Source organism: Syngnathus floridae, chromosome 15 (assembly GCF_059516105.1).
Source record: "Syngnathus floridae isolate MCC-2025c chromosome 15, RoL_Sflo_1.0, whole genome shotgun sequence".
Taxonomy (NCBI): domain Eukaryota; kingdom Metazoa; phylum Chordata; class Actinopteri; order Syngnathiformes; family Syngnathidae; genus Syngnathus; species Syngnathus floridae.
The window spans coordinates 12,529,078-12,540,183 of record NC_142427.1 but is presented as its reverse complement, the minus strand read 5'-3'; the positions used below and the strand labels follow the sequence as shown (position 1 = coordinate 12,540,183).

General features: G+C 46.2%; 1 protein-coding gene across 2 annotated transcripts; it reads left to right on the top strand.

The window, feature by feature from the left end:
• Positions 1–694: 694 nt before the first annotated feature.
• On the top strand, positions 695–10,983 carry klf5l (Kruppel like factor 5 like). Of its 2 annotated transcripts, XM_088398553.1 has the most exons (5): positions 737–825; positions 909–1,045; positions 4,916–5,837; positions 6,357–6,416; positions 9,854–10,983. In XM_088398553.1, exons 2-5 carry the CDS (start codon positions 926–928, stop codon positions 10,030–10,032), a joined length of 1,281 nt encoding a protein of 426 aa, XP_088254679.1. In that variant the 5' UTR covers positions 737–825; positions 909–925; the 3' UTR covers positions 10,033–10,983. The 2 variants fall into 2 exon arrangements, with proteins under 2 accessions (XP_088254678.1, XP_088254679.1); XM_088398552.1 differs by having other exon boundaries at positions 695–1,045.
• The last annotated feature ends 123 nt before the right edge of the window (positions 10,984–11,106 follow it).

The following is an 11,106-nucleotide window of genomic DNA, read 5'->3' as shown; positions in this document are numbered from 1 at the left end:
GTTTTGATGGATCCCCATTAAGAAAAGGTCGCCATTAGGGAGGAATCAGACTATTCCGGTTCTAATCTCATGGCTCTTTTGATGTTGGCGCTTGGACGGAGACAGAAGAAATGTGTATTTCGTCCCTTTTTGCCTGGAAACCTTGACACCGTTCAGAGCTGCAGGAAAAACTCAATTGGGCAACGCTCGTTTTTAGCCACAAATGTTAACTCGGATCCACCGTCTTGTTTCTTGCTGACGTAAATGGACTGAACTTCTTTTTTCATTCTAAACCATTGTGCAATTATGTCATTTGGCAGCAATTAAATGAAAATGAAAAGGGCAAAGGGAACCTCCCAGTGTTATTACTGTTAATGACTTCAAGAGCAGTGTCGGTTTTTTTTTCCATGTGATCTTTACATGCCAAGCAGAGTGTGAACGAGAAAGGCATCGTTCCTTATTATTATTATCATCATTATTCCATGTATGACTTGCACTATTGTCAAAAAGCTACTCTATATTTCTTGATTCTGCATTGAACACCGAAGTAAGTAATATAAGTAATATACACACACAAGTCATGTGCTGTTTCTTTCACTGTGCAGACTCAAGGAATGAGAAAAGTGAAAATCTGATTTATTGGTGTTGATGACGTGAGGCTTGCACCTCGCTTCCTGCTCGCGCTCAGGTGTGTCCCGCCCCCCTCGCAGCCGATTGGGCAGCTAGCCTCGTGCCCTCATCTGATTGGTAGTTGGAATCTCTACTTGAGCTCAGGTAAAAGATCACACAGGTAAGAAGAGCGCGGAAGACTTTGCTGGACTTACTGTGTCGCTTCTTTCAGCTCCGGTAAATATAACCCACCCCCCCCAAACAATACATGTGTTTTTAAAACAAGAATTTCACCTTAAGTGAACCTTTTGAAATGGCAGCGAGTGTAGGGCCGGTCATGAATACGCCGCAGGGGAGCGACGAGCGGGTGGTTTTCACGCAGCTAAAGCCGGTGAGGATGTCGGGAGCAGCGGACGGTGCCGAGGACTCATCCGTGTTTGAAGACGTTAAGCCCGGGGTGAGAGTCTCCGCCGACCCGTCGATGTGAAGCCGAGCTCCTGCTCCTCTCCTCGCTCAGTCTGTCTGTGTGCGTGCGTGTGTGTGCGTGCGTGTGCGTGCGTGTGTTTACTCTTGTCACACACGCGCGCTCACCTGCGCGGGTTAAAGTCCTGCTTGACGTCTTCTAAAGATAATATATAGTAGGTGTTGGAAAGAGACAAAAAGCGAACGTTTAAAGACAGCCGAACTCCCGCATGTGTTCTCATGGAACATCGTGCGTTCGTCATGTGATGTCATGATTGGCGAGTTGAATTAGCCAGGCAGCAAGGATGTCGAGAGCCCGAACGCCCGATGCCCGCCCGCCCGTCCGGCTGCACCGCGCCTGAGAGTTGCGCCTTCTTGGTGTCCAGTAGCTTGCAAATAGTGCAGACAGACTGACAGACAGACAGGCAGGCAGGGCTAAGCTTCTGCTGCAAGAAACCTTTTGACGGCAATTGCGCGAATTGAACGCAAGACACTCAGTGGCGGAAAAAGACCTTGATGCTTGTCGCTAAAATGCAATTTTGCATCAAAAGGCACGACAAATTGCTCTAGAAGACAAGATGAGATGTTGTCAAATGTGTAGATGGTAACTGTGGTTAAAAGAAGTTTCATTGGCATCAAACAGGCAGAGATGCAAAGTCAAAGGTCATTGTTGTTGATTGTCATTAGACGTGACGATGCAAATTGTAGGCATGAATTACGGTCAAATGAAGTTGATGCTAATTTCCATAAAATGAGTGTTGTAAAAGACATTGACGTGAATTGTTTTCAAAATGCGCCAATTGTGGTAGAAGACGTTGATTGTCACAAAAATACTACGTCGGCAAGAAGTGTTAGATGTCCAAGCAAATTGTTGGAATATTTGTTAAAGATGCATAGAGCTGCATATCTTTGCTAAAAGACATCGGTCCTTATTATCATACATTTTTTTACAAGAAAATCATACATTTGTGGTTTAATGGTTCTGTTTAAAAGCGGATCATTTGAAAAGCTCCTGTGGGGGGGCCATTCCATGACCCACTTACCTCACGTTGCACACCACTTCAACTGTAAATGCTAACTGTAAACCTGCTCCGTTTTTTATTTTTGGTGCTATCTCCATTTGATCTTTTCCAGACCTTTTTTTTTTCTTTTTTTTGTGGTTTGAAGTGAGCGTCTAGTCAGTGTCGTGACAGCAGTATGTGGTCCGACCTGTCTGAGCAGGGCCCGCATCTCCATAAGCCGCCTCGAGGCACCGCCGTCAAAGGCCCACCGCCATGAGAAAGTCAAGCGCGCTTGTGTGTGTGCGTGTGTGGATGTGGAGGGGGGGGGGGTCATACAGGTTTAGCTGTTATGTGCTTGCTTGCTTTTGTTCGGCCGCATGGTTCTTATATTTGCGTCTCCGAGTGAACTCTGATCTTTTCGACATGAGATTTTCAACGTGCCTTCCTCGCTTTTTGGAATGTCGTCCCGTACATTTGTTTAGTCCGGTTTGTTTGTCTTTGACGTTGAAATAAAACACGAGCGATTGCGTGACGGCCTCAGAAAGGGCTCTTGTGTTTTTACACAGCGCCACATCGCAGGAGCCTAATGTCGCTTTGATGAAGATGTCCCTTCACGGCATGAATGTCTTTGGTGTCCTGCCAGCCATAACCGCAGAATGAGTAACCCGTATGAAAGCACTCGCAGGATTCTTTAGCCGTTCCATCGGCGGCCGTAAGACGACGGCGCCGCCGGTTACACAGTAACCTGACGGTCACGCCTAATGATCCCCTGCAGATCAATATTCAGATACGGCGGAACTATGTTTGGAGGGGAAACATTTCTTTCGGGGCTATTGTCATTGTGCCGCTCTTTCTTCTTCCTGGACAACATGCCAGGAGTATTTGCCTGTACGCAAAGCAGCGATGCAGAAATCCGTCACACTCTGGCGGCATCCTTGGAAAGGATTGTGGCCGTTGTTCTCGCTTAGTCTTTGGGTGATAAAAGATTAAGATCTCCAAGTGACCATCAAGTGTGCGAGGGAAAAAAATCCAAGCAATTCAGTTGCTCTAGATTTGTCGCTCAAGAGTTTCACGGTGAATCGTCGAATATTTCTAGTCGCCGATGAGCATGTTTAGCAAACTGCGGATAACGGCTCTCACGTTTAGCGCAGTGTGGTTATGCTAGCATTCTTCTATGTTTGAGTACTTTGCTAGGTTTAGGGTTGAAGCTAATGGCTAAGCGTCGAGCATCTCACATTCGCCTAACGCATTTTGGAAGGTGGCTCCCTCTCAAGAGCTCATCAAATATGAGCAAATCACACAATTCTGTGCTAGTGTACAAATCATTTCAAATATAATTCAAATCTATTCATCCAAAGCTCACAAATGATCTTTTTTTTTTTTTGATTCATGCTTTTGCCACTTTCATTTCGGATTTGAACGCCAATACGACAAGAAAGTGAAACTCACTTGCTTTTTCCAACACGACTTATCGCTTGCTCCATCAGGAAGTCTTAAAACTAAGAACCGAGTCAATGTTTTCGATGCTAGCAAAGCAGTTTCCTGGTAGTCGCTTGAGTCATGTTCATTTTGGAGTGAAATCGGAATGCGAGGAAGCGATGGAGAATAATAGTCATTCAAAGCAAGCCTTGTTATCGCTCACTGCGTCATAAAATATCAGCGCAGTCTCAAAGGTTTTGATGCTGATATAAAGTTGGGATCAGGCATTGAACAAGACCAGACAAGACACGCTTTTAATGAAAGAAATAAAAGGTGTTTTCCTCTGTTTGAATAGCTCGTAATCCGGAGTCGCTGGCGTAAGAAGCAAAACATGAATCCTGTAACGCACATGCTAGACAAACAACAAATGAAAAATCCTCTCCACACGGGTGTGTCGTCGGTGGTGGTGGAAGCCAACGCTCTCAGACAAGCCAAAAACAAAGGCCGCAGGGAGGGAAGGAGGGAGGCATGCAAGCCATGCAGTGAAACGTAAAAATAGACACAAAGAAGAAGGTCTGAGAAAATTGACAAATAAACACAAAAGCCCCCCCCCCCCCAAAAAAAACCTCACCTTTGGAATGAAGATGAGCCATTTACCAAGAGGCTAATCTGACTAAGACATCGCAAGAAACATTTTCTCACTCTCATGATGCTTGAAAAATGTCTGCTTCCTCATACCTTGCATCTGATATCCATTCATAGTAGACATAACCTGCTGAGCTAACAACAATGGACAGATGGAAAACTGCTTTGATGGTCGCGTTAGTGCTAACACACAGATGATTAGCATTTTTAGCTAACGTTTATGGCATAACAATTTCAACGTCGATCGACCGGTTAATCGAGAGCTTTGCCTTTAGGCTCAGCTCCTTCTTGGCCGCACCGCACCGCTACAAAGTCTGCATCACAGCAGATGCTGCACAGTTAAGAATGTTTGGGATAAACAAAGTACAGGACAAGCGCAAGAAATCCAAAGCCTTCTCGCTCAGGTTTGAACAATGTCTCCAGGCATCAACAGTCAGTCAGTCAGTCGGTTGGTTAATAATTGGAGGAGGCGCTCGACTGATCCCGCTATGAGTCCTGGCGTCCGATGATAACAAAACAGTAAGAGTCTCTTATCAGCTCCCTTTTTGACTTTATTGGACGAGAAGGGGAGTTTCCGTCCTTCCGGCCCATCTCACAGTTGATCCTTAGCTCACCCGCCGCAACTTTGTTCAGATCAAGGCTTGGCGCTTTATAAGGCGGGAGGGATCCTTGCTGCGATTGTTCTCCATTCAAATCACTGACGGAGTGAGTGGTCATGATTTTGTAGCCTCAGGCTTCCGCTTAGCCACCTGGTCCACGGATTTCGCCTTCTGATTGTCGGCGGCGCCTTGTCCTTCCAGGTCCAGTTGGAGATGGACAAATACCTGCCGCAGATCACCAGCTCGCTCTTGAGTCCCGCCATCGACCTGAGCGACAAGAAGTACCGGCGGGAGAGCGCCTCGGTGGTGGACGAGTACTTCTCCGAGGACAAGCCCGGCGGCGCTCCCTACAGCCTCAACATCAACGTCATCCTTCCCAGCTCTTCTCACCTACGCACGGGTCTCTACCGCCACAACTCCAAGAGCCTGGCAACGACGCAGATCAAGACAGAGCCTGGACTGGAGGTGCCCTGCTCCTCCGCCGCCGGCACCCAGGCCCTGCCGGACTTCACTTCGGTGTTCAACGTGCCGCCCGCGGTCAACGGTGTTTTTATCAAGCCGGACCTGAACACCGGAGGCGTCACCCTTTCCGGCAGGTGCCAGCAGCAGCAGCAGCAGCAGCAGCAGCAGCAGAGTTTGGACACGGAGCTTCACATAGGACCCCCGGCCCCCCAGCCGCAGGTTTACCACATGCCTGTCAGCAGCACAGCAGACCTCACCATGACTCTGTCCCACTCGGCACCCTCGGCGTCCGGTTGTCGGACCATGCTCAACCTGGGCAACGCCGGTGGCGGCGGCTACGTGTTGGCTGAGCACCAGCTGGGGGCCCATCACGGTTATTACCAGGCATCCAGCCAGCAACACGCGGGCCCCCACAGCCTGCCACCCTCGCCCCCAAACTCGCAGCCGGGCAGCCCCGAGGCTCAGGCCGAGCTGCTGAGCTTGGCCAGCCAGCCGCCACCTCCGTACCAACAGCATCTGGTGGCTGGGACAAAAGTCACGGGGTTGTCTCATCACGCCATGCTGATGACGCACGGCCAGGGCGTCCTCACGGGGCCCAAATACAACCGGCGGAACAACCCGGAGCTGGAGAAGAGGAGGATTCACTTCTGCGACTATCCAGGTCTTTAACCAGTTCCAAGCTAACCTTTGAACGCTAGTTAGCGCACTCTGTGTCGCCAATCCTGCTTTTTCACGGAAAATCGAACCGTGGAGGTTTATCAGAATTATTTTGAAAATTCTCCAGATAGCAAATGAGCGACTTCCCTTGCATCTACATCGTATCGAGTGAAGTACCCATGAAACAACCGAAAGCGTTTACCGCCTATTATTGGAAAGTCATGGTACTCGATGACAGATTGAACTTACACAATAAAATGTTCGTTTTTCTGAAGACGACAGCTCGCCCGTTCACCTCCGCTAAGTACCTTTTTCCTCCTTGGCACACATTGCAAGCACAATGTGTTCCTTTTACACAGCGTACCCTTTTGAAACAGGGTGAAACGCTCTTATGCAAATTTTTCATCCGAGGTGCCAATTACTTTTGTTGTCGTTTCACCAAGATGCTCAACTTGTTTTTCCTTTTTTTTCCTCTACCATCAGCTTGACTCACATGATGATTTTGGTTGTTTTCATTTTGCAGGCTGCACAAAGGTTTACACAAAGAGCTCACATCTGAAGGCACACCAGAGGACGCACACGGGTAAGAATAAAAATGAATACATCCAAAATAGAGCGAATAAGGCTGTAAGCAAGTGTGCTAATATCCCGGAGTAACAGCAAAAGAATTCACTTTTTCTCTCGCCGTGTTACATGTCTAAACCTGCCCGGCAAGAAAGAAAAAGCAGAAAGGGGGTGTGGATGGGAGGAAAGGGAAATGTGGAATAGCCAAGGCCAAAACCAGTTACTCCTGCTTTTTTCAGAACAAGATCGAGGGGCATAGTTGTCGTCGCTATATGCATTCGAATGCAAGGCCGGTTTCGATAGACCCCCTCCCTTGTAAGGTGACACCACCCTGGCTTCTTTTTTTTCGTGTTCGTTTTTTGGGGTAAGATGGCGATACGCTCAAAAGCGTGACATTGAAAGAGTGTAAATGTCATAAATAGATAACACAAACGGGTCCCGTGGGAAAGTTGGCGCCGTGAACAACAGCAGTGAGAAAGTTAAACACAAAAACGCAAACGGAGCCGGAGGTAACAATGCGAGCGATCTGAATCATGAGCTGTACCTACAAAGTAGTTCCACAATCTAGCAATGTAGTTCACATTTAGATCTTTAGCTACGGATTGAAAAGCCTTCTCTTGGAAGATCGCTCGATAGAATAGCTGCTAGCCAGCTCAGCCAAAGGGCCCGAGTGCGGTCAGAGCGTCTCATTAGCAGGCTCCACTTGCCAAATTGAACTTGCCCCGTCTTGTTTTGTTCCGTTCGGTCGATGGCGATGACTCACGAGTCAAGTATGCGGAGCGGCAAGGTCTTTACGGCTAAACGGAGCAAGAGAAGGAGAAACTCGGACGCTGTCGTCGATGTTTGCGCTGCAATATTTTCATCGGTGCTTTCTACGGCGGTACAGTGAGGCGTGCGGCCAAAGCGGCTGCCTCGCACTTTCGACGTTCTGTGTTCAAATCGGTTGTCATGCGGTCCAAAAAACAGGCATGACTAAATCGGCCGTATCCTTCAGGGTGTTACCCCGCTTCGATTGTCAAAAAATCGAATGTGAACATGCCCAAAGATTGATTGGCAACAAGTCCAGGGTGTTACGCAGGATCAATGAAGACTTCCGTAGTTTGCTAGTCTGGCCCAGAGTCCAGAGGATCCGGGTTGGAAATCCCCGCTCGGGTCTTTCGCCCGAGCTGAGCAACGTACTTGTACGTCTTGTTGTTTTCGTGAAGGTGAACAACTGATTCGAAATCTTGATGGACTTTGTGGCAGTAAAGCAAGTCATTCACAAATGTGTTATCGTAACAATTGGCCCCTCCCACATATGTGTATGGAGCCGGGGGGGGGGGGGGGGGGCGGGGGGCAACCTTGAGCGTGAACTTGTGTGTCCGGACCGGACCCTCACCCATACCCCTCCGCGCACACTCAACCAGCCCTCTTTCCAAACACTAGGTGAGCTGATAAAGACTTTTATGGGCGTCCTGGAAGGCCTTTGAAGTGTTTATTCTTTGCCTGAGTAAAAGCATGTTGTAGCAGGGAGTTGTAAAATGTTACTATTGTGATACAAGACTTACTTCTAGAGGAATGAAAGAGCCCGGATGGAGCGCAAACTGGATGACATCATGGCGTTGCACTTTTTCAATCCTCCTATTGGAAGAGAGACGTCAAAGGACACAAAAAGGCTTTTGTGCGCACGAGCGAGTGATGGATGCACTTTTGCCGTGTTTTGTTTTGTGGTGTTTGACGGGGCCGTTTGGAAGGCGCTTCTCTGCGCAGACATGCTACATTAGCGTGTTTGTGCTTGAGTGTTTCAGGTTTCTAATTTGCCAGCTGCACAAACAGTTGAGCGCTCAATGCTTATTAATGACACTTTTGAGTGCTACTTCTACGTACACGGTGAACTTGGATGATGACAAAAGAACTCGGGTCGTTTGCTTGGCATAGGCAAATTTTGGTCGGGCGCACAATTATTAAAAACCATCAGTGTGATTTGAACGTATTGGCTACAGTTTACTTAATGTGGCATTTCTTTGATAGTATTTTTGGGGACAAGTCATGTTAGTTTTTCATCTCTGGACATCTAAATCATACACTAATTGACCTCCTCAAAGACAGCTGACCTTTTCCCTAAGTTTGTTCTGAAAAGGACGCCAGGCGAGAGTGTTTATCCAGCTCGAGTCGGATTTCAGCCGCCAATTTACGGAGGATCATAATCTATGTCAAGCGAGCGTGCGTGCGTGCGCACACACACCTGCGGGGCTCTTTGACACATTGTACTCGATTGTATCGTATAGTTCCAATAGGAGCCTGGAGAATTTTTGGGGGGGAAACGTTTGTAAATTGACGCTCGTGCCAGTTTATTGTGGTCACCTGCTGCCTGCCCTTTGGACTCGTCCTGTCGCCGTTAACGACTTGCCCGCGTCACGATTGATTGATTGATTGATTGGTCAATAGTTGGCCGCTAATCTAATCGGTGTGGGTAATGAGCGCTTGATGACCCAAACGGCCAAAAAGACTCGCTGATAGGAGGATTAGCTTGTAAGTAAGCTTCTCGGCCAAGGAAATCCCGCTTTAAACCCACAATAGATGGCACTTTGGAAAGTGAGCTAGTTTGCTAGCTTATTTTGCCACAAATATTGATTGGTATGAATTGGATCAAATTAGATTTGGTGAAGCTGGCTGGCAAGTTTGCTGGTTGATATTTAGATATACGAGTTTGATTTGGTTGTTTTTTGAATTAGCATGTTTGCTGGTAATGGTAGAAACTGACTAGATGTGTGGAGCAATTTTGTGAGCTGTGGATTTTATCAAGTGTTTTGATCGTGTTCATATTACAGGAAGTGAACAATTGTTTCAGCTCATCTGCTGTTTATTGAGGGCATTTTGTGAGGTTAGCATGTGTGCTTGCTCCTTTTTCAACGACTATTTGGATCAACTGTGACATCCTGAAAAGTCACTGCTCCAAAGTAGAAAAGCTTGACTAACTGAATTAATATCTCATTTTCTTATCTTCTTTTCAGTTGATATGTTTTCTCTCTTCCTGCTTTGTAATCTTGTGTGTTTCTTGTGGTATGTTTGCATAGGAGCCCATTCAACGTCTTTTCTTTTCTTTTCTTTTCTTTTCTTTTTTTTTCTGAACTCCGTCTCAGTCAGTTGATGATTAGCTGGAACTTTGGCACCTGCACATTTCAAATGTCAAACGTTTGGGTGTGGTTCATGAAACGTCTGGTTGGATTGAGCTCATTACGTTTCACCTTTTCAAGTTTCCCCCCCTTATTATTACTCAGGGAACAAACATATTCATTTCCTGGTCTTCAAATGTGGAATTTGCCTGGGTGCAATTTCAACAAAAGTCATTTTTCGCCACTATTTTTCATGCTGCCAGCCAAAACATCTTTGCATTGAACATTGATGCCAGATACTATGTTTTTGCTGCTTTTGTCTGTTTTTTTGACTGAGCCGTCGTCATGTTGTGGTTGTCAGGCGAGAAGCCGTACCGCTGCACGTGGGCCAACTGCGACTGGCGCTTCGCCCGTTCTGACGAGCTGACCCGACACTACCGCAAGCACACGGGCGCCAAACCCTTCAAATGCGTGGCCTGCAGCCGCTGCTTCTCACGTTCGGACCACCTGGCCCTGCACATGAAGCGCCACCAGAACTGAGAACGCCTCAACCAGAGCCGGCGGAATTCGCTGCAGGAAGTGCGGACAAATCGGAAAAAAGTCACGCTTTTTCTTCTCTGGGTTTCCTAATCACAAAACATCTTTTGTAAAATCTGGTCAAACAAAAAACGTGCAGAGCAGAGCGCAAAAATCTCTGACTTGCATAGTTAACTTCAATTGCAAAACAAAAACCTTTGCCTGATCTGCTCTGCCAAGAAGTTTGCTTTCTTTGCCTTTTGTGTACATTGTAAAGTCATTTTCAAGTTACCTTTTGTGGCAGTTTTTTTAATTTTTTTTTTTACATTCCGTCTCAGCTAATTCTCTTTGACAAATTCCCGAACTTTCTGTGGGACAGGTGGATGCCCCGCCCCTGCTCTCGTGTAAATAATGTTTCTATAGCTATTGTGCATATGCAAAGAAATAATTTTTTTCCCCATATTTTGTTCATATGAGTTTAAACTTATCTTAAGTGTGTAAAAAGAAAAATGAAACAAAATTGGACTTAGTCATGGACTGGTTTTGCCTGTTTTGGAGGTCACAGGGCTCAGTCATTGGTTGCTGTTTGTACCGGTTGCTTCCATGGCAACCAATGTATGTAATCAAATATTTCTGGTGCCATTTTTTTGTTCAGTCATTTAAAAAAAATATTTTTCAAAATATACATTGTAGGCCTCCATCATCGACACACGAGAGCACTGCAATAAAATTGTCTTATTGCAATGCTAAAATGACTTTTTCATGCTTTTGTAAGGATTCAAGTTCTCTGACCGCAATGTGTACATAAATAAGTGTCTTGAATTATTCATTTCTTTTTGTAAATATTTTTGGGGTTTTTACGACTTTGCATCAGGATTGAATCGGAATGTTTGTCAAACAAGGCCTTTTCCGTTGTGGAGTTGTTGTTTTTTAGTTGAAAATTGAAATGAGATAATAAAAAATGTCAATGTGTGACTTGCCTTTTGCTCATTTGGGTCAAAACCAGTGTCAAAAAGAGCAGTTTAAACAGTTAAAAATGCAATAAAAACTATTTTTTTTGCATTGAAGAAAGATCGCTATACAAGCTTTGAGTATAAA